The sequence below is a fragment of the Vitis riparia genome, chromosome 5, assembly GCF_004353265.1.
Source record: "Vitis riparia cultivar Riparia Gloire de Montpellier isolate 1030 chromosome 5, EGFV_Vit.rip_1.0, whole genome shotgun sequence".
NCBI lineage: Eukaryota > Viridiplantae > Streptophyta > Magnoliopsida > Vitales > Vitaceae > Vitis > Vitis riparia.
The window spans coordinates 22626230-22650960 of NC_048435.1; the positions used below are offsets into that span (position 1 = coordinate 22626230).

Sequence of the window (24731 nt, forward strand, 5' to 3'; positions counted from 1 at the left end):
TATTTTTATTTTCCATTTGTTTTGATTTTGTTATGGTTGTTGTTTGTTTGTATAGTCTTTTTTTTTTCTGATTTTTTTTCCCTACTTGCAAGAACTATCTGACATTATATAAAGGGTTCGTTAATAAATAACTTATTATTTATCATTGAGCATATACTAAAATTTCTTGAAAATTAATCTCTTTAATATTATAATTTTCTTTTCATCTTTGTTCAAAACGTATATTAGTATTATGCAACTAATTAAATAGAAAGTCCACTAAACATAAAAGCTGGTATTGGATAAGAGTATGGTAATTTTAAAAAATAATTTGTAAACTATGGTAATGGATCAAGAATTTCTAATAGTTTTTGTCAACTAGAAAAATCGAAAGCCAAATCTTTTAAAAAAGACGATTTATTTACTTATTTTTTTAAAAAAAAAGTTATAAGAAAATAATCGTCTCTTGAAGAGACGATTTTTAAAAATCTTTGAATATATTTTTAATACTTTCTTCATTACCGTAATTTACAATTTTTTTTTAAATTACCACAAACTTATCAAAAACCCACATAAATATATTGTAAGTCCTATAAATGAAAAATAAATAAATAAATATCAATATAAATAAATAATCTTCCACCATAAATGGTTCCCATAACTCATAGAAATATGGGATGCCCATGTGCAAAATAGGCTTAATGTAATAGAGTTATTGTGTGAATTGGAATAATTATTGCTCACTTATAACTGTTATTATTACAAAATAGGGAAAATCATAATAAAAAGACACTATTATTTGTTAAAAACACATAGGCCCCTCAAAATCTCATAATTTTTCTTCATCAAATATGTTACACCGCGAGTTTTTCAAGTTAGATCAAATAGAATTCGAGTCACCAACCTCTAACAATTATCAAAGGATAGGTCATATTTAAATGAATAAACTCTATATAATAGACTTAATATAATAGAGTTGTGTTATGAAATGGAATGATTAATTGCTTACTATAACATTTTTAGTGATCTTGTCTAATGAATAATGTTAGAGGCTAATTCAAATGGGTAGTATTCTTAGCATTCATTTGAGAACATTTTCTATCTTTTTTTATTTGTAAAATTAGAAATGTAGAACATCTTAATACCTCAATTTTAGCAAAAAATTATTTATTAGAAACTTTAAAATTTGAGATAATAAAAAATTTTAATACCTCAATTTTTTTAAATAGTTTTTAAAATCATTATTTTTTTAATATAAGTTTTTTAAAATTTGTGTATCTTATACAAAAATTACATGTAACCAAATGATAATTAATCTAATAAATTGGTCATATGTGAATTAAAATAGTTAATAGTTACAATCATTGTCAATGCATCATGTCTAGTAGGTTAAGCATATTAAGAGTTTCTTTGACATTCTGATTCTAAGAAATACTTTTAGTTTAAAAAATGTTTTTTTTAAAAAAAAAAAATACATTAAGTGTTGGATTAATTTTATGAAACATTTTTAAAATTCTAAAAAATCACTTATAGTAAATTATATGTGCTTTTTTAAATATTTTTTTTTTACTTTTCTAAAAAAAATTATTAAGCAAATAAATTTAAAATCAAATATACTTGATATTTAAAATTTATTAATTTTAAAAAGTACATTGAAACTCAAAAAATGATTTAATTAACACTATAAAGTTACAGAACTCAATAACATTAAAAATATAGACCAAACTTTATTTTCAATGACTTGATTAGATTCTTCTTTACATATATAATATTTTTATAAATTATTTAATTAAGAAAATAAACTCCAAATTAAACAAAACATGTTTGGCTTATTAACGAGTTTAGTAATTTTTAAAAATAACTCAAAATTCAAATAATGATCCAATTAATAGAAAAAATTTATGAACAAAAATTAGTCAAAAACGATTTTATTGTTATCATTATTTTTTATTTTTAAAAAATAGTTATATCATAACCAAAGATTTCAATATGCAAAAACTATCATTAGATTAGTAATGGACTTTTATTTTGAATTTGAATATTATTTAATTATTAATATCAATGAATCATATATGAACGAATAGTGATAAATGGAGGAAGAATACTCCATCATGTGAATGCTATAAATTGATGCATGTGAGTTTGAACATCCCTCTATATTAATAGATGAACATGTAAGAAATGTGAATAGCAATGCATGTGCTCCACAACTTTTAATGGCATTTAAATGGGTCATCTTATCTTTTCCGTTTTTATAGTTACATATGCTATCTAGAAATAGGGTAGCTGATAGAGTTGTGGAGGAAAATTTCTTCAACACCATAAACCCATCACCATAGGTAGTGATAACAAATAGTATTGTGCAAACAAAAACTTTCACACAAACAAAATTAGTTTACGGACATAAAGGGATAAAACAAACCATATAAAATTATATAAGGTTTTAACATGATTCAATAAATTACGTCAATAAGCATGGATAAGAGATAAGAGAGAATCATTCCACTCTATTATAAAAAATATTACAAAGAGTAAAAACTAGATGCAACTATCAAGTTTTGGAAACATCTTATATTTCCTCATTTCTTCATCGAATATCTCTACGTGAGCTGAATTCTACATTCCCACTAACCAGAGATTTCATTTCTAGGTGGGCATTTATTTTTTGTTTATGTCTTCCTTTTATTTTTCCCTCAGATGTGTGGCAGTTGTTCTCAGTTTTCACATCCATTCATTCGGTAAACATAGTTTAATAAATAGAAATTTTGAATTGTTCCTACTTGGATTGAAAAGATAAATCTGCATCTGTTGATAAATGACATGTTTGAATGAAGATTTGTGTGAAACTTTTTTGTTCCTTTCCCTGAAGGGGAAGATGTTGCGTGGAAACTCTACCCTGGACCGAGTTGTTTAGGAAGATCAACGACACACAAGGGGTGGTTGAGTTGGTCGTATCGAGGGTTATGGAGAAACTCAATGTTGTGCTGATTCAAGAACCAGTAATTTTGGTTGGAGTTGAAGAAGAGGTCCAATGGATCCAAAGGAAATTGAAGGGTCTTGGGGTTACTCATGGCTATGACTTCACAGAGGAATTAATGGACATTGCCTACAATTTTGAAGATGTGATTGATGACCTTATACTTAGAACAGTTGCAAAACAAAGAAGAGGAAATTGGGAGAGATGCATTTTATTAGTTAGAATTCACAAGAAGCTGGAAATGATCAAGTCTAAGATCTCTCATCCTCCTGCCCGAATAGCTGTACCATATTCTTTGGAAATTCCTGAATACTTGAAAGAAATGGAGTGGTCATCCATGTTCTCAATACATGGCCAGAACCTGACAAACACAGTTGTTTCCTAGTGGAAGAGAAGGTGTCAGCTCTGATAGCTGTTTCCTAGTGGAAGAGAAGGTGCCAAGCTCTGATAGCTCTAGAGGCACTTCATCCAGATGCTAAGAAGAAAGCCAGGCGGGTGTAAAATATTTACATAATCACATAGATTAATCATACATGATTAAAGGATACTAATAATAGGAAATCACTATAAAAAACATACTTGTTTGAGCCATCATAAAAAACCGTGATTGATTGTTGCAATCAAGTCTTCCTTTCTATGACCTTGATAACAACTATGGTGGTTCGATGGGAAAACAAAAAAGACCATTTTTATCTAGATTAAAGAGGGGACTTAGCATAACTCAATATTGGGTTCTTATTGGGCCCTCCCATAATGGGCTTCAATGAGACCCATAGCCTACACTTGCCACTCAACTGAACTTCTACTCAAAAGATGCAAAATCCAATCCAAAATGTGATCACTAGTTAATTGGGTTCATTATACAATAGACTATCCATTAACCCGTTTTTGCAAATACAAATTATTCAATTAATGTTAGCCCATATAAAAAATTTTCCAACAGTGGGTACTAGACAAATTCAAGTCCTTAGATGGTTTTTGAAAGGCTTAAAATCAGTAGAAATAGATGATAGAGAAATGGTTTGGATGGAGGAGCTGTCCCATTAAATATAAAATAGTTGAAAGTAAAGTTTTTTTTACTTAAAACTTATTTTTTATATAATAAAGGGTTAATTTTATTGAGACCCACTGAGGTCTAGTGTAAATATACTAAACCACCACAAGTTTCAAATTTCGTCAATTAGCATCCCTATAAATGTATTTCATATATAATTTTTTTTTTAAGGAATAAAATTTGGTTTTTAGAGAATTGTTAAACACTCTTATCTAAAATATTTTTACTTAAAACATCTCTAAAACATAAATAAAATAAATTTATAAGGGTATTAATTAATGAAATTTGAAACCAATGGTGGTTTAGCATATTTACATCAAACCTTAGGGTCTTAATGAAATTAATCCTATAATAAAGGCTTAATGTTAAGACTTTGATGGACCTACTTGTTATTCTTCTTTCATGTAAAAATTTTAGTAGTTAATGAAAACATGACAAATATTAATTTCTATAATTCAAAATATACTATCAAGCTATATTTTCTCCATGATTAAAACAAAATATAAACTCACTTAATTTGAACAATTAAATAAGATTAAATCATGAAAATTAAATATAAAAAGGAAAAAGATTGGATAAATTAATAGGGAAAAATAAGTATGAATATTAAATAAGATTTTATTTATTTTTATAATTTTAGTTAAATATTATATTCTTAGTACTTAATGGTAAGTGACATTTTTTTAGTAATAATATTTAGTTACCTCTACTTTTACATTTTTTTAGAGAGGGCAAATTTTCCATTTTTCATTTTTATTTTGCTAAAAATTCTTAACATGTAAGGGATTTTTCTTTTTTCTTTTCTTTTTTTTTTTTTGGGGGGGGAATTTCGAGGGGGGCACATGACCCTCAGTCTTACTTGGCTCCGCTAGTGCTTTTGCATTTTGTTGTAAAAAAATAGTCAATATTTAACTGCTTCCTTTAAAAATAAAATAAAATTATTAGTTCACACGTTAAATCAATGAAAAGAAAAAGAAAACTTTAACTTTGACATATTAATTAATAAATGATAATCGACAGGCTTAATGGCTAATTTAATAGCCAATAGTGCAACATTGAATAATGAATTTTTTATTTAGTAGCATAAACAATAGATCATATTGAAAGGAATCATCCTTACCTGTATCATATTCAAATGAATGTTATTAATATATATATATATATTGTTATGGTGTGTGCATGTTAGAATAATATTAATGGTTAAATGAATGGTCCTCATCTAATATACGTATGGTGTGATTACCTTACCATCATTATTTAAATGGATGATCCTAATATGATAGCTATGTTGAATTGTGATAAAGTCTGAATCAGTTTTGTTATACTTCGCTTATGATGTCGAAGATTGAACTTGCCGCCAAACTCGTGAGGATTAAGCTACCCAAGTCAACTAGTAGGGGTTGAAGGGGGCAATGCCCCATAAAGAAATTTTTTTTTATGTGATGAATGATGAGTTTATCCCTATTATATATTTAACAATTTTATATTTTAGCTAGTTTTTCTTTTACACACTAAGGACAGAATTGAAAGGTTTTTTTTAGAGTTTCATCATTGTGATCCCATTTTCTCTTTATTAGTGGGTTTTTGAGTGTTGCAAGACTCCGTGAAGGGATCACATTGATCATCAAATCATGTTAAATTTTTTTTTTTTTTTTTTTTCCTATTGGTGTCTATGGTTTGATTAACAAGCTAGGGTTGTGGTAATTGGAATAATTTTATTTAATAGCATTATCAATGAATCATATTTAAATGAATGATCTTCATATCATGTTCATGTGAGCGGATTCCCACCACCACATTCAAATGAATTGGAATCCCACTATAATATTCATATGATTGGGAACCACGCCATCCCCAACAGTGGGAACTTCCCATGCATTCATGGTCTCCACTGTTTGAATCTTGGCCCTGCAAGCTTGAATACAAGCTCTCTGCTCATTCAAAAAAGTCTAATTCAATCTCCATGTAATCACAAAGCAAACATCCCATAATTTCATTAAAAGGGCAAGTGGAAGTGGATCTCAACTATTCTTCATGTGTGACCCTCCAGATGGCCCAAGCTAAGCAGTGAGCACAGTGATATAAAGAGGAGCAAAGAACTGACGCTGCTACATCACCAAATCCAAAATTCGACATGGAACATCGGTCTGTCTCTCCCCATGTCCTCATCTTCCCTTTACCAGTTCAAGGCCACGTCAATCCCATGCTCAAGCTCGCCGAACTTCTTTCCCTCGCCGGCCTCCGCATCACCTTCCTCAACTCCGACTACAACCACCACCGCCTCCTCCGTTACACAAATATTCTGGACAGATACACGCGCTATCCTGGCTTCCGTTTCCAAACAATCACCGATGGGTTGCCATTGGATCGTCCGCGGACTGGTGCCGGATTAAGGGATATGATGGATGGAATAAAAGCCACGACCAAACCACTGTTTAGGGAGATGGTAATTTCGTCGTGCCGGAGTTCCGACCCGGTGACCTGCATCATAGCAGATGGGCTCATGAGTTTTGCCATTGATATTGCTAATGAAGTCGGAGTTCCCATCATTTCTTGCCGTACTGTCAGTCCTTGTTGCTTCTTGGCATATTTCTCTTTCGCCGAACTCATTGAAGCAGGGGAAGTCCCCTTTAAAGGTAACTTTTCTGGTTTATCTTTCATGAAAAAAGGTTGTTTATATTCATGTTCCATCTGTGTTTTTCTCTCTTTCCTGTTTTGCTTATTTTCCTAGGAGTATGGCTGAACTGCAGATGATGATATGGATCGCCTAGTAACCAGAGTGCCGGGAATGGAGGGGTTTCTCCGGCAGTGAGATCTACCTAGTTTTTGCCGTACCAGGGATGCAAATGACCCCGGAATCCAGTTTATAATCACGGAGACTCAACAAACCCCACGAGCCCATGCCCTCATACTCGATACATTTGAAGACCTAGACGGACCCATACTCTCTCAAATACGCAATCACTGCCCAAAAATCTACACCATTGGACCTCTCCACGCACATCTCAAATCCAGGCTTGCATCCGAAACAACCACGTCACAGTTTTCCAACAGTTTCTGGGAGGAAGACAGAAGCTGCTTAGCGTGGCTTGATCGCCAGCAATCAAAATCTGTCATCTACGTCAGCTTCGGAAGCATTACGGTCATCACAAAGGAGCAGATGATGGAGTTCTGGCACGGTCTAGTCAACAGCGGGAGTCGCTTCTTGCTGGTCATACGGCCACACTCCCTCACAGAAAAAGATGGAGAGTTTCAGCTGCAAGCGCAGCTCCGGGAAGTGACGAAGCAGAGGGGTCAAATTGTGGATTGGGCTCCACAGGAAGAGGTTCTAGCGCACCCGGCTGTGGGTGGGTTCCTAACTCACGGTGGATGGAACTCCACCCTTGAGAGTATAGTCGCCGGAGTGCCAATGATTTGCTGGCCGTATTTTACTGATCAACAGTTAAACAGTAGGTTCGTGAGCCATGTTTGGAAGATGGGTATGGATATGAAGGACGCTTGCGATAGAATTACTGTTGAAAAGATGGTGAGGGATGTGATGGAAGAGAGAAGAGCTGAGTTCACCAAATCGGTAGATGCCATGGCAAAATTGGCAAGACGTAGCCTGAGTGAAGGTGGGACCTCCTACTGTAACTTTGACCGTTTGATCGAGGATATAAGGTTGATGAGCGCCTCTCATAGCCTGGAGGAACTTGCTTCCGTTGAAATGTGATTTCCTCCCTTTTTTTTCCAAGTTCTTTTTCAATCAAGAAAGAAAAACCATCGGTAGAAGTGAAGGGCAGGATCACATGCCCTTGTCGTCCCATGTTGCAAGCCCAACTTAGAAAAAATTGAATACTTTGTGCTCTTACTTAGAACCTTTACGGGTCGCTAGGTATGCAATTTCAAAAGGAATTAATGAAATAAGCCCAAAAATAGTAACTTATATCATGTTCCAAATTTATCGTTAGGAAAAAACTGTTCTATTGCTTCAGTACCTACCGAACACAAGATCCTAGCCGTTGGATCTGGTAGTACAATCCTAACCATGGTTTTGAAAACCAGACCAAATTAATTTGTCCAATCCATTAGCCATCAACCGATCACAATACCGATTTGGTTAGGAGTTGAACAGTTTCAAACATTGAACTAGAATCAAATAACCTAAATCAACAATTGAACCAATAAATTCAACTAGTTAGTTTGGAAATCTAACTCACAGCAAAAAAAAAATGGTTATTAAAAACCTAAAATCAACCAAGTCGGTCCTAATTTAGGTTTTTTAATAACCCTTTTAATCAAATAACCTAAATCAACAATTGAACCTCTTCTCCTTCACTAAAAAAAGTTATTTGAGTAAAAAGGTTATGAAAAACCTAGATTTTGAAATCTAACCCTCCATCATTTTTTTGACAAAAGTATTATCACTTTTTTTTTATAAAAATATTTTTTTAATCTACATATAAATAATTGAAATGATGAAGGATATTTATGTTAAAAATGAGTTACTTCTTAAGTAAAAACATGAAAAACTTTTACGAATGATTTTATTTCTTTTGATTAATTCTTGAAAAAAGTACTTAAAAATTCAATTTTATTTTTTTTATCTCTCTTTCTTCTCAAGTCAATCTCTTCAGAAAAAGCATTTGAAAATTCAAGTTTTGTTCGAAGTTAACAACTTTGTAAAAAACACTTGAAAATTCTAAGTTTTTTTTTTTTTTTCTTTCTTTTACCTCTTCTCCCTCCCAAGCTTTGAACTTCGAAATTCAAGTTTTTGCCAAAGTCCCACTTTGGAAAAAGCACTTGAAAAATTCAAGTTTTCTTTTTTTTTTTTTTTTTTTTTTTTTTTTTTTTTTACCTCTTCTCTCCCCCAAGCCTAGAACTTGAAAATTCAAGTTTTTATTTTTTTTATTATTTTTTTTTTTAATCTCTTCTCCATCTGGAGTCAACCACTTTGGAAGTTTACCTGTTCTCCCATGTCGTGCTTGGCCATCTAGAACTGCTTGTTCAAGTATAGGTTTATCACATCAAATTCTCCTAGACATCATGAAACAATTGGACTACACCATGAGAGTCATAAGAGGTGTATGGGTTTCCCGTGAATACCAAGAAATAATGTAGAAGCTCAAAGCTTTCTTGATTAATAACATGTTGTCATTGTTATGGACGATCTTTCTCATTTCTTTTTCTAGAATGATCTGTTAATAATACTTGCAGACAAATCAAATGGGAATAGTATGATTAGGATCACTCACAAAATGGGTCTTCTTTCAAATCCCAAAATGAGGATTGATAATTACCCACTGCCATTACATGCAAATGAGGAGAGTTGGGCTTTGAAGGTAAACATACCACCAGAACTACTGATTGTAAAATTAGTAGAAGCACTCTCACACAAGGATCCAACCATTTAAAGAGTGGTCTGATACACTTCAACAGTTCCATCATGACCAACAACAACTTTGGTCCAATACCCTCTACCCAATCCATAACAATTTGTCCTTATACATGAGAAGATGTTTATTTTATTTCAATTATTTCCTCAAGATTTTGATATCCCGGAAAGAAAATCGATAACACTGTGGGTTGTAGAGGATATATATGATGCAACCAGAAGGCGAGAATGAAGCTCTAGAAGATGTTACAGACAGGTGCTTGCATTTGGTGATAACCCAAGGAATGCATGTCCTAGTGACAAAGAAGAAGATTAATGGGAATGTTAAAACAATTCGCCTGTTGGATGCCCGAAGACAATATTGGTTATCTAAAGCTCAACAAGCCACATTTCTTAGAGTTCATACTATTAAAAGGCCAGAATTATCCCTGGGCACCAACATGACCCAACATCTTGTTGACCATCTTGACAAAAAAGATATAAGCCTTGATCATATCGATGGTGGTCATAATACAAGTTCAACTTCTTTGATACTTTACTCTCAAGATATCCTCTCTTTATGTCCTTTGATACTCCAAGAGAAAGGGAACCTGGAGAAGTGGTAGGAAACTTTTTACAGTGATGCATTTCTAAGAATTGCTTCCTATTATTGCAGATGCTTGATCTTGAAAATGTATTTGAACTTGAGTTGCCTGAGGCACTGGGGAAACTAACTCGACTAAAGTACCTAGCTAGCTAGAGGTGTGGTTGGTAATTCTATGAGTTAAAGTTTAATGGTGTCAAGGATCAAATTCTTGCTAAGAAAGTTTGCAGGACAAGTGAAGCAATAATATCAAACTCTACCCTAAATATTGGGACTAGGAGTAGGAGTTTGGAAAGAAATTCTAACTGGGCTATGTTAGATCCAATTCAAAGAATGGAAGAAGCAAATTCAGATCTTGGTGAAATGTGAATATTGGAATTTTTACGAGATTTTGTCCTAACAGATCTTAACTATAGCTTCTGGTGAAGTTGACATTGACCAATGAAATCACAAATGAACAAAATGAACCATTGTGTTGCTGATCTGAGTTTAAGGAGGTCAATGACATTCTCTACCTCATCAGCGACATCTATAAATTCCTCTGTGAAGCCGTAATGCCACTTGATATTCCGAGTACTCAATTCCCTTTGGATCCATTGGAGCTGCTCTTCAACTCCAACCAATGCTGCTTGCTCTCAAAGTAGCAGAGCAGAGTAGTTCTCTAACACCCTGCATACCATGCTGTCTGCAATACGGCATGCATCGCTGCTCTGCCTCAACTTCAGGATGTCTGGTTAGTTTGTACCAGTCCTGCTGAGCAATCGGAGTATGATTAGCAAAGGAACACCTGATTTCTCTATCCACAGAGTGGAGTAGATTAATCTACTCAGACAATAGGAAGACTTTAAAGCTTCTCAAGCCTCTTAATCTGAACCAATAGATACAAATGTATGCAGGTTTTGCTGGTTAGGGCTGCCATACAGCCTGCATGGACCGGGTCCTTTTGTCTACCCTTTGTAAGGAGCCCCTTGCCTTTGGCCTTAATGGCTAGTAACACATGTAGAAAGATCCAATGCTGAAACTTGTCATTTATCAATGAAGTAGGAGTGGCAGACATTGCCATTACAACAACACAACATCCGGTCTTATCAAGGAGTAATAAGTAGTGATCGGAACATATATAGCTTTAGTGACCCTCCTTTACAAGTTTTCCTCTTCCTGTTGTCTTGCCATCCTCCCCAACCATATAGATGGAGATCAAGGATATAATTTCAAGAAATCATCCTACCTCGTCAACACCCAAGGCTCATTATGGAAAATTGATGGATGGGTATGGACCAAAAGAAGGAGAAGGATTTGGGATTTAAGGCAGTGATACAACAAACAGCAATGCTTTCCACTCTTTTGAGTGCTTTCCACTAATTATTTTTAGATCTAATTGTAAGATTTTAAGACTGCAACTACAGCCCAATTATTCAAGAGTAAATCTCAGCAGGAAGCTTTGAGAGGGATTGGGATTGCATTCATGTAAATTTCTGTTGGAGCCCAATTTAACTCATACAGCTGTGTGTGAAAAAATCTTTCTCTAATGCCTATTTGGAGTATTTACAATTTGAAGGAGAATACCGTTTGCTATGAAATTTGTATGAACCTCGTTCCCAAAATATACTGAAATGTAAAGTGTGTGATATGCTTAACAGGAGATATGGAATGTATCTGGCAAAAAAAATATGAATCATGTGACATTCATTGGCACCATTTACTTAATATTGATTTTTACTTTAAATTTGGAAACTATCAAAGTCTAGAACCATAACATTAACAAATATAATAGCAGTATTTTTTAACATGAAGCTAAGAAAGCATAGGACATTGGAGGGTGCCAAAAATCAATTAAACCATCATATGATCCTGAAAGGTGTGGGAGGCAATGGAGTAGTTTCCACTTCCAATTTTTGTTGTTATATATACGCATTTTCAACTAATTTTGATTTAGTATGCAATTAATCATATCAACTTTAATTTTTCAACTATTTTTAAAAATAGAAAGATTCATTTAGTACTGAGTTTGACTTGATTTAGAATTTATTTATTTAATGAAAAAAATTAGAAAATATAATTTTTTGTATAGGACAAATAATTAAATCATAATTCATTATGTATTAGTTTTGATCTATCATCTTTGACAGTGATTGAATCTATATTTGAGTTCTAAGTTATTTTTAAAAATAATTAAACCCATTAATAAATTCAATACATTAAGTGTCACTATTTTAAAATATATTTTTCCAATGAAAAATTCATAAAAATATAGTTTTGTACAAGAGAAATAATAAAGTCATTTTGAAAAAAATTTAGTCTACCAATTTTCAATATAATTGTATTGTTTTTTTAGTTCAAAATTATCACAAACTTAATACACCTAATCCAACATATTAAGTCTTGTTTAATTTAAAGTTTATTTGTATAGTAAGAAAATTTTTAAAAAAAATATTGTTTTACATTAAAAAGAAACAATATAATTATTTTGAACTAATTTTTATCCAAAAATTTCTTATTTTATTATTGAAACTTCAAATTATTTTTGAAACCTATTTAAACTTTTTTGTTTGGAGTTCTTTTTGCCTAACAAAAAAATTTGCAAAAATATAGTTATACATCAAGAAGAAACAAACAAAATCATTAATATAAATTTTAATTTTTAAATTTCTAAATATTAATTAGGCTCAATTTTAAGATCCATAACCTTCTAGTACTAATTGAATTAGTCTTTAGTTTAATAAATGGTATGTATCAAATAAGGCCTTATTTGAAATTTATTTGCTTAATCAAAATAATTTAAAGAAGTTAAAAGAAGTTCACAAACTACATATAATTAAGAAAAAAAAAAATCATACTTAAAATTTTTTTATGACTTTTTTTTAGGCTATTTTTTATTTCTCATGTTTTCCTTTAATATATATATATTATATATATATATATATATATATGAAAATAACTTCTACTTAATCTCTCAAATTGATCTCCATTTTACATTATTGAAACCAACTTCAAGGGACCCACTATAGCTTCGTGAAACACCATTCTCCTCCTATTCTAACTAAACCTGATCAACAAATTTTTAAAATCTCATAAGATTAGCCCTAACTAAGTTAGCCATTGTATCCCCAACACCATGTCACATCCCCCAAAAGGAATGAATCTCTTATATGCTTTAAATTCCTTACCTTGCATGCTCTAGGCTAATAACTTCCAAGTAGTCATACTAACAATCTTGGTGCCATACACCATTGCTAACATTAGAGGCTTCCTTGTATTACACAATCTGTGCGCTTAGACATAGAGACATCAAGAAAATTATGGGTACTCCTATAGTCAATCAAATGATGACAATTTTTTTCTTGATATTATCTCTAATTCACATGGTCTGATGAGATATGGCTCCCACAATAGCATGGACTAACACTAGAGGATCCTCATCCTCTCCTTCAAGTTCAGCATTCTCACCAATCATTTCACTACCCTCTTCTCCTTCTAACAAATAAATCTGTCTCCTTTTGCACTCATGTCCTGCTTCATATTTTTCGTCATAATAGTAACATAACTTCTTGTTTCTCATTACCTAAATCACGGCCTAAGATATTTTCCTGATTGGGGGAATTTGTCCAGAAATCCTACTTCTTGCATATGTGGTACCAGGCTGGCAGTGATTCGTGATGAGAACTTAGCTTCCATAATTGTCGCTTCCATCGTATTCTCTAATAGCAAAACCAACCTTATAACTTGAATTACAGTAGTAGGTTGAAACATCATGGCTTAATTCTTGATTGTATCTCTTAGACCTCTTATGAAGCATTGTATAAAAAATTCCTCTATTAAGCCTCTAGTCCTTACCATTAAGGCTTCAAACTACTCTTGATAAGTTTGCACTAATGAGGCTTGCCTCAATTTAGTAATTTGGCCCAACAGGTTGGCATACTTTCCCAGTCCAAATAGCATAATTATATTTGCAGCAAATGTCTTCCAATTTAAATCCTTAACATAGGCTTCATAACCATGGAACCAATCCAATGCCTTACCTTCCAAATGAATAGAGGCAATCCCAACCTTCTCCAATTCCAGCATTTCATTGTATTTGAAAAACTTCTCACACTTGTACACCCAACCTGTAGGATTTTCCCTCTCAAAAGTCAAAAAAATCAATTTAGAAAATTTGGTTTGTGTATGATTCATGCTAGACGTGGAACCCGTTCTTGGCTTGGTTGGAATTAAACCACTAACCTCGGTAGAAACCCCAAGAGCCAACGATTTTTCTGCTAGTTGATCAATTTTGAGATTCATCACTATCATCATATGGGCTAACTCCTTTAGTTTTGTTGATTGTTGATTTGATTTTTTTCTTCAATCGCTTAACAAAATCCTCTAATTGACAGACTTCTTATGTTCTAGTCCCATCCGCCATTACTTAGTGTTAGGTTGTCATTATGATACTAATGAAACAACCAGGGAGAAGAAGACGGGTTTGATTGAAAAATATGGCTTTTTTATTGAATAATCTTCCAATGAGTCCTGCCCAAGAGAACCATCCCTTTTTATACCTAAGAGTCATTCAGCAAAAAAATAAAAGGAAAGCAAAAAATCACAAAATAAAATCAATAAACAATCGTCAAACTTGGTTTATTCATAAATACCCAAAGTAAAACCCAAAAATCATGGAATAAAATGGGTCAAAACAAACCCACAAACCCTTGAATTTGTGTTCTCAAATTTTGTTTTCTTGTTTCCTTCTCCAAATGAGAGAATAGACCGATGACAATACTGGTCATGGAAGATGGTGACAACGCTACATTCTAAATTTCACATAGATGGGGCAACTAAGGTTGGCATGATCGTAGACTATGTTTAGATGAGAAAATATGTAGGAGTAAGTTAATGGAGGTGACAAGAAAAGAGAGAGGGAGAGAGGAGTGTGGAATAAGCTGTGATGACAAGAGAGAGGGAGAGAGATCATGAGAAAGATCTCAAATGGAAAAAGAAACACAAATTCCTTACTTCTATTTCTTCGAGAGATACAAAATCTGATCTTAAAATTTCATGGATAAAAACTCTCTCTCGCATATTTAAGGAACAATTTGGCTGTTGGAAATATTTAATTTATATGATAAATTTTTACCTCCCTTTGCATCTTTTATTACCAGAATAAATTAATTGTTGTAATTTCTTATTTTAGATAAGTGTTAGATAGCATATTAAATGATATATATATATATATATATATATATATAGAAGAAGTGAACTTTAATTTTATTTCATAGATATGGAAATATTTTTCAAAATAATATATTTAAAAAAATTATTTTAAAATTTACTATATTTTTAAAAACTCCTCCAGATAATTAATTATACATTACATAAGTCTTGAGTATCTAATGATGGCCTCTTCAACAAGGTGTTTTGAATTTTATACAGAGGATTACATAAATTGCACCAGATTCTTTAATTTCTAGAGCTACTCGAATCCTCAATCCTTAGTAGAATTTCTCATTTTGTCCAAGAAACTCACTACCCATTTACCACCTTATCTTTCTCATGTGGAAACAAAACCTTTCCACATTGGAAACATTGTTTGATTAAGTTGACTCCTTGTCTTACAAGTCTTTCAAAAAGAGCTAGCCTACCAGTATTCCTCTTAGAAAAAGGGTGGGAGCAGTCCATTGTCTCTCATAGGAAAAAGAAAAAAAAAAAAAAAAGAAACTGATGGTATTGGGTGGTCAATATGTGGTGGTCACTGTTAGTGGCTTTCAGAGGAAAATATATATATAAAGAGAGAGGAAAGGAGAAAAGACGTCAAGGGGAATGTCCTTAGAAAGAGAAGATGAAGGTGGTGAGTGTGAATTGGGTTGAAAATTAAGAAAGAAAATGAGAATATAAAATGAAAAGGAAGGACAAAATGATCAGGGAAGACTTAGTTTTACTCGTTAGTTACCAGATTTCTTTGCCATTGTGAGTTTGTTACTAAGGCCGCCTCCACTCAGTCCTTTGCCTTTCGCGGCCAGCTTCACCTTGCAGTATGAAATGGCTATGGAGTTTCATCGGGGGCTTTGTCGCCTACAGATTCTTGTAAGAACAATGAAATTTTGATCAAGTCTGCAATATCATCTCCCCTTTTGTGATCCTCCTAAGATGACTGATTATTAAATATTTATGGGTTAATAATTTCAGTTATTGTTTCCTTTTATTCATCATCATTTTATTAGATATTTTCATGAGGTTTTTTTTTTTCCTTTATCCCCTTGGTTTAATTTCTAGATTCTTATTCGGATTGAAAAGCAGAATCTGCATCTCTTGATAATTCTTAAGATATGTTTTAATTAGATTTGTGTGAAAGCTTTTCTGTCCTTTCCCCGCAGAAAAATGCTGCATGAATACTCTAAAAGGAAGGAAAGGGAGGAGGCCTGGAGGATGATGGCAGAGGGTAGAAATGAAGAAGCTAAGGAGATGCGGCATAGAAACTCTACGTTGAAGACGAACGACACACCAGATTGGGACACAATAAATTGGGCGGAGGTAGACGACACACGAGATTTGGCGAAGATAGTCTTGTCGAGGGTCATAGAGAAACTCTATGTTGTGCGCATTCAAGAACCAACAGTTTTGGTTGGAGTTGAAGAAGATGTCCAGTGGATCCAAAGGAAGTTGATGCATGCTCGGGTTGAACCTGAATATTCCCCAGAGGAATTAACGGACGTTGCCTATGATTTTGAAGATGTGATTGATGACCTTATGCTCAGATCACCCGCAAAGCAAAGGAGATTAGGAAATTGGGAGAGGTGCCTTTTGATAATCAGAATTCATAAGAAGCTGGAATTGATGAAGTCTAAGATCCCTGCCCTCCCTTGTCTCCCGATCTTAATAGGAGACGGTGCCAACCATGATAACTACTTTGAAGAAAGGGTCTGGTCAGACATCTTCTTGATACACGATCGGAGTGTGGCAAACACAATTGTTTCCCCAGTGGAACAGAAGGTATCAGCTCTGCTAGCTCAGGAGGTAATTCATCCCCATACTAAGAAGAAAGTCATGCGGGTGCTAGACAAAGTCAGGTCTCTGAATGATTTTCTGACAGGCTTACAATCAGTGGAATTAGACGCTTGCGGAATGGTTTGGATGGAGGAGTTGTCCCATGTTGCCCTGTCTGCTGTGACTGCCATTGAGGACTTCATCAATAAAAAAGAACAGTTCACAAAAAGAAGTTGGATGAGACCTTCCAGGGGATTTCTTTTTGCTTTTGGCAAATTGAAATCTGAGGATAAGCTTGCTATGCAGATGGACAAAATATATGCTAAGATCCAGAACCTCTCTATGCACAGGCCAACAGAATTCAGTAGACAAAGTCAAAGCAGGGACACAGAGTCCACCATGCGAATCTCACCACAGCCAACGACGCAAGAACCTAATCTCGCCAGCTTCACTGATGATGTACATGCAATGGTAAAACGGTTGCTTACAGATGATGAGAGTTTCAGAGTGATTCCAATTATGGGTATGCAAGGCATCGGAAAGACAACCCTAGCAAATTTGATCTTTAACCATAAAGCTGTTGTGGATCATTTCCCCTTTGCTGTTAGGACGTCAGATGGCTGTCGACTTCAGCTTCGTAACAAGGAAGAATTGATGGAGTCCGATCTAAGTCAACTGGGAGATGTGTGGAGTTATGATGACGAGATGCAACGGCTGAAAGCTTTCTTGATTAATAACAGGTCTCTCATAGTTCTAGATGATTCGCATCTCTTGTACGACATGCTAGAAGTGCTTCCAGATACATTAAATGGCAGTAGAATGATTTTGACTACTTGCGAAACAAGGCTACCTCCAAATCTCAAAATGAAGAGTGATCCTCACCAACTGCGGTTACGGACAGATGAGGAGAGTTGGGCATTGTTTACCCATGCTTTGAAATTTAGCATACCCCCAGACTTGCTAAAGCTGAAAGACGAAATTGCAAAAAGGTGTGGGGGGCTGCCACTGCTGATTGTAAAATTGGCAGAAGCACTCTCACACAAGGATGCAACCCTTGAGGAGTGGTCCACTTCACTTCAACAATTTCATCATGACCAACAGCAACTTTGGCCTAGTACCCTCTACAAGATCCATAAGGATTTGTCCTTGTACATGAGGAGATGTCTATTTTATTTCACTCTATTTCCTCAAGATTTTGATATTCCGGCAAGAAGATTGATAACATTGTGGGTTGCAGAGGACTTGGTACAGCCAGAAGGCGAGAATGAAACTCCAGAAGATGTTGCAGAAAGGTGTTTGAATTTGTTGATAGCCCAGGGAATGGTTCAAGTGACAAAGAAGAAGCTTAATGGGAATGTTAAAATGGTGCGATTGCCTGATGCCCTAAGACAATATTGGTCATCCAAAGCTCAACAAGCCACATTTCTTGGAGTTCATACCAACACAAGATCTGAGTTGTCCCTAGGCACCAGCAGGATCCGTCGTCTTGTTGATCATCTTGACAAAGAAGATATAAGCTTTGATCATATCCATGGTGATTACAATACCACTTCTACTTCTTTGACACCTTACTATGAAGATGTCCTTTCTTTTCTGTCCTTTGATACTCGAAAAGAAAGCAAACCAGGAGAAGAAGTGGGAAACTTTCTTCGTCAAAGCATATCCAGCGGTGGCTTCCTAGTACTGCTCGTGCTTGATCTTGAAAATGTATTCAGACCTAAGTTACCTGAGGCAATTGGAAAACTAACTCGACTAAGGTACCTTGGCTTAAGATCTACATTCCTCGAGGTACTTCCATCATCTATAAGCAAGTTGCAGAATGTTCAAACACTGGACATGAAGCATACTAGCATCAACACTCTGCCTGATTCAATCTGGAAGCTACAACAATTGCGGCACTTATACTTGAGTGAGAGCTATCGAAGTAAACTTATGCTTCGACACGGTACTAATTTTCCTACGTTCCTCCAAACATTGTGTGGGCTTCTTGTAGATGAGGAGACTCCCGTAAGAGATGGCCTAGACAGATTATTCGATATTAGGAAATTGGGATTGACAATATCATCTAAACAAGAGGCAATAACATTGCAACTGCAGGCAGTAGTTGACTGGGTTCTAAAACTGAACCAACTCCGGTCTTTAAGGCTCAAATCTATTGATGAAAGCAATCAGCCATGGGATCTAGAGTTGAAGCCTTTAGTAAGCCTTGTGAATCTTTCTTACATTTACTTGCTCGGACGGTTAAAGAATCCATCCATTATGTCCCAATTCCCATACAGCCTCATCGACCTCACCTTATCAGGGTCAGGACTTGTAGAAGATCCAATGCAGTCACTGGATAAGCTTCCCAACCTTAGAAGTCTTAAATTGCTTGCCAAATCTTATTTAGGGAAGAACATGCTCTGCTCTTTAGGAGGCTTTCCTCAGCTTCGAGTTCTTAAACTATGGAATTTAGAGCAACTGGAGGAATGGAATGTAGAGAAAGGAGCACTACAAGCTCTCCGAGATTTGGAGATTAGGTTCTGCAGAAGTCTGAAAATTCTACCTGCAGAATTGCTGCATAGAACTCTCTTGAAAATTGAAGTTATACCTGCCCAGTAAGTTCACTACTTCATCTCTTGAAATTTGGTTTATGACCTACTTTAACATGAGATGATTGCTTTGTGTAACAAACAACCTGATAGGCCATTGTGTTTTCTTTCTTTCTTTCTTTCTTTCTTTTCTTGTTTGATTAGGGTGTGAGAAGCTAAGGAAGAAGGTTCTGGTCTACTTCTTCGTGTTGGGCTTTGCCTTCCATTCCAATGTTTTTGCTGTTGGAGCAGATATTCAAATCCTCATGAGGGCAGTTCTCAGTTGCAACAATTTATAGAGCTCATTTTTTTGAATTGGGTTTCCATCCCTTCTGCTCATTATTCTGTTCTACCATTGATGCTATGTTCTCGTCTTTCAAACCTTAAATGCATACTGTATTGTACTTGTTAGTAGATTCTATAACTAGTGTTTGTGAACTATAGAATCAGGGCATCGTGAACACAATGGTGTTGTGGGTGTGATTGTATTTGGAATGAATAAAGTAATTTTTTCTTTTAGTTGATGATGTTTGTCAGATAGAATTTAACCGCCCAGTCTGCTCTAATGCACATAGGGTGAAAATAACTGTTCTCTTCCTGCCCAGATGGATGAAGGAGAGTAAGATTAATCCTCCACCTTTCTGTAGCTTATTTTGTAAGTGTATTAGGTTCAAAGTCTTCAATTACGTTATATTAATATATCAAAGTAATACTTCCTTTTGCTCACAAGCTCAGATCAGAGTACACCATGGCTTGCATGGCCGCTTACATGCTCTGCCCATTCCAATAGTTAGTCCATTTAGTCCAAATACAATATCAAAGCTTACGCCCTTTCCTTTTTTGTAATTTAGAAGATCCTAGCACTACGGATTTGGACATTGGATCGTACAATATAATTATGGAGCAATAATTACAACACCCATTTCAAATCTGATTCATCCACCTCCAAACCAAAGCTGCTGGTTATTGAAGGAGAAGAACAGAGAGTTTCTATGACAACCTCCATCCAATGCTTCCTGACATGAGATATCTATCTCTGTCCTGCTTCCTTAACTTCAATCTGTTCCAGTCCATCTGCTTCTTCTTCTTTTTGTATGGTCAGTATGGGGGTTCTGGAAATGAACATCAGAGCTTTCACCCAAGTGAGACATTTGGTTTTGGAATCGTACATTTAGCTTGTGGTTTGGGTGTTTCAAACAGGGCAATTAAAATACAGTTTCCAGAATGCCAGAAAAATTCAAGGCCTAAATTCATGGACAAGTATAGGCCAGAAACTATTGAGCTTTAAGATTTCACAGGGGAATACTAATATAACTGGCCACTGCAATACGTCATTCTGATATAGCTGCAGGAAGCAGCCTTTCCTTCACTACAGCCATTTTGCATGAGGCTTACTACTTTTTCAGCACTTTCAAGCACTTAATTGGAGCTCTCCTTCATTCTTTTTCCAAAATATGTCTTGGGAGTTTTTCCCAGAGAGGAAGTACATAACAGAGGATTTTTTATGCCTGCAGGATGGCTAAAGCTTTGTAAACGCTAGAAACAGAGGATCATTGGGACTGTGCACAGAAATGGGAGATGACAAGCCGTGTTTGTGGAGATGCTATTTTATTCTGTAAGGCATGGTTGATCAGATCAACATGCCAAGTAGCCCAGATAAGGTGAAGAGCTGCTCACTTATGTCTGGCTTCTGATGGCTAATTTCAATAGAAATGAACATCCAATCTTTTCATTGTATCTTTTTTTCTTCTTTGGTTAGATCCGGTTCATATTTCCTCCATTTACAACTAACATTTGATCATTAGTGATATAGGTTGGCAGTTTTTTCTTCATTAATTCAAGGATTTATGCTACAGCATTAGGAGTTGTGTTTGGTGTTATGAATCTTATGATCGGATTTTTGCATTTAGCACATGAACTAATTGAGATCAAGATTATAATTTCAAATAATGTGGTAATGGAGGCACCACTTCTGCTACTACACTTGGTGGCCCAAGCATCATTTGAGCCTATTCATCCAAACAAAATGATCATTTCAAGATGTCATGCAGCATATTCTATTTGTTCAACATTTTTAACTGCAACAACAGCCAACCCCTAATTCGAGAATAAATGTTGGGAGGAGGCTTTCAGAGTGATTGAGTTTGAGTTTGCCTTGGCATAAATTTAACTCATACATCTGTTTGTGAAAAAAATCTCACTCCAATTCCTATTTGGACTATTTATCATTTGGAATACCGTTTGTCAACAAACTTATCTCAAACTCATTCCCAAAGTAGACTGCAACATAAAATTTGAAAAGAACATAACAAATATAACAAAAGAATATAGCTTATCTCAAAAAAACAAAATGAATTGTACGACATAACTTGCCACCATTTACTTAGCATTAAAGGTTACTTTAAATTTGAAAAGAATCACTTGAACCATGAGATTAACAAATATAACAAATCAGTTGAACATGAAGCTGATAAAGCATGTTTCTGGGACAATGGAGAATGCCCAAAATCAATAACACCATCACATGGGGCATTGAACGACCTTGGACAGTAGATTAGTTTCTGCTTGCTGATATTAATGCATCATCCATGTTGAAAGTGTTGCAGAAGGTTATCGAAGTATGTCAGTGGTAGCACACAAGAACACTAGAGAAACCTGCTGCTGAAGTTTAAAAACAAGTTATTGTAATCAAATGCTGCAACCCGAAAGAATCATTTAGCATATGTTCCTAGTTGAAGGTTACATGAAATTTGAAACGAATCATTTGAACCAAAACATTAACAAATATAACCGCAATATTTTTTAATATGGAGGTGACAAACTATCCATTCTGGGACATTAGAGGATGCCAAAAATTAATAACAAGCCGTGAAAGGCTGTGAGACATTGGAGTAATTTGCACTCATCGAAATTATTGTATCATCCATTTTAAGAATAATTTAGTTGAAAGTTATCAAATATTCAAGCAATCACACAAAATAAGTTTTGGCAACCAAATGTTACAACAAGAAAACACTATTCAGCATCTGTCTCCTCTATCATCACAAATCTCTTATTTCTATATTTTCTTCAAGAGATACAAAATTTGATCTCAAAATTTAATGGATAAATTTTATACGTATATTGCAACAAGGTGTTTTGAATTTTAGACACAGAATTTCTCACTGTCCAAGAAACTCACTACAATTGTGGAGACATTTAATTTGTTTGTTTATGTTGACTCTTTGTGTCACAAGTCTTTCCGAAAGAGCCTACCAGTATTCCTCTTAGAAAAAGGGTGGAGAAGTCCATTGTCTCCCATAGAGAAAAACAAAAACAAAAAGGAACTGATGGTATTGGGTGGTCAATATATGGAGGCCAGTGTAAGTTGGCTTTCAGAGGAAAGTATATACTTTATATACATACACAGGGAGGAAAGGAGACAAGAGGTTAAGGGGGAATGTTCTTAGAAAGAGAGGATGAAGGTGGTAAGCGTGACTGGGTAGGAAATTAGGAATTTTAAATGAAGAGGACGGAGAAAATGATCAGGGAAAGACTTGGTTTTACTTGTTAGTACCCAGATTTCCTTGCTATTGTGAGTTTGTTTCCAAGGTCGCCTCCACCTCAGTCCTTTGCTGTTCGCAGCCAGCTTCATCTTGGCAGTATGAAATGGCTATTGAGTTTCGTCGGGGGCATGGTCACCTAGAGCTTCTTGTAAGAAAAGAAAATTTGAAAGCAGAAGTAAGAAAGAATAAGTCTACTTTTGTATACGTGAACACGTCTGGAGATGTAACTCCAATTTTTTTATTTCCAGGATGCAACATACAGAGGATCACGTCCTCTATTTAAACACAAAAAACCAGGATAACAAAATTACATTTTTTCCGAAAACAGATTACATAGAATCCGTATAACTGGTAGCAAAAAATCCAAGACTATCTGAGAGTAATTTGATTTATTAATTTTGTCTTGGAGATATGCTGCGTCAACATTCCAAGATATGATCCGAGATATGCTTTGCGAGAATACTCAAGATATGCTCTGTTTTGAATCCGGGATTTGCTCCATCAATTTGTTGAGATTTCCTTAACTAGTCGAACTACCATTTCGGGTTGAAGTTGTTGCCATTGATACTCCTTCATCTTTCAACGTCTCTCCACTATTGTAGCATGAAGCTCCTCAAGAAGACCGCGTAGCCATACAATTTCAGAACAAGCAGTAGGCATGGCATGATACTTGACCTCAGTAGACGATTTAGAAACACGATCTTGTTTGTTACATCTCCAAGAAATTAAGGCATCACCTAAAAACATAAACCAACCCGTAATAGATCGACGTGTATCTGGACACCTAGCCCAATCAGTATCACTATAGGCAACAAGTTGAAGAGAGGAGCCAGTAGGAAAGAACAACCCAGGAGTAGGTGAACCTCGAAGATAGCGGATGATACGTCGAACTGCAACAAGATGGAGATGCCGAGGATAAGTCATAAACTGACTGATCTAATGAACAACATAGGAGATATCAAGTCGAGTAGTAGTCAAGTAGATAAGACTCCCAACCAGGCGCTGATAGAGAGTAGGATCATCCAGAAGGTCCCCTTCATCTTTCCTGTATTTGACATATACCTCCATAGGAGTATCAATAGAAGAAGTGTCCTCCAAACCAGCCAAAGTGATAAGATCTTGAATATACTTATGCTGGTTCACGAAAATACCACTAGCCCGATGATGAACTTCCAATCCTAAGAAGTATGTGAGTTGTCCAAGATCTTTCATATGGAAAATTGTATGTAACAGTTGCTGAAGCTTAGTAATCAAACCACAATCAGTGCCAGTAATGATAATATCATCCACATAAACCAAGATAAGGACTATACCCGACGCAGACGTGTGGAAGAAAAGGGAAGAATCATACTGACTTTGGGTAAAACTGAAAGAAAGAATTGTACTGCGAAACTTCTCAAACCAAGCCCGGGGTGCCTGCTTGAGCCTATACAAAGAACATTTTAGCTTACAAACATCATGAGGAGAAGAATTAGTCATACCAGAGGGAAGCTTCATGTAAATCTCTTCCTGGAGATCACCATGAAGAAAAGCATTCTTCACATCCATTTGATGTAGTTGCCATGATTGTGAAACGGCAATAGCTAAGATGGTTCGAACCGTGGTCATTTTGGCAACAGGAGTAAATGTCTCCTCATAATCAACCCCATATTCTTGCTTGTTACCCAAAGCTACGAGGCGAGCTTTGTA

General features: G+C 35.0%; 1 protein-coding gene and 1 pseudogene across 1 annotated transcript; both read left to right on the plus strand.

Moving 5' to 3' along the window:
- Positions 1 to 6076: 6076 nt before the first annotated feature.
- Positions 6077 to 7817, plus strand: LOC117915056 (annotated as a pseudogene).
- Positions 7818 to 15968: 8151 nt separating this feature from the next.
- On the plus strand, positions 15969 to 19943 carry LOC117914214 (putative disease resistance RPP13-like protein 2). The gene is made up of 3 exons (XM_034829445.1): positions 15969 to 16027; positions 16318 to 19524; positions 19663 to 19943. Exons 1-3 carry the CDS (start codon positions 15978 to 15980, stop codon positions 19667 to 19669), a joined length of 3264 nt encoding a protein of 1087 aa, XP_034685336.1. The 5' UTR covers positions 15969 to 15977; the 3' UTR covers positions 19670 to 19943.
- The last annotated feature ends 4788 nt before the right edge of the window (positions 19944 to 24731 follow it).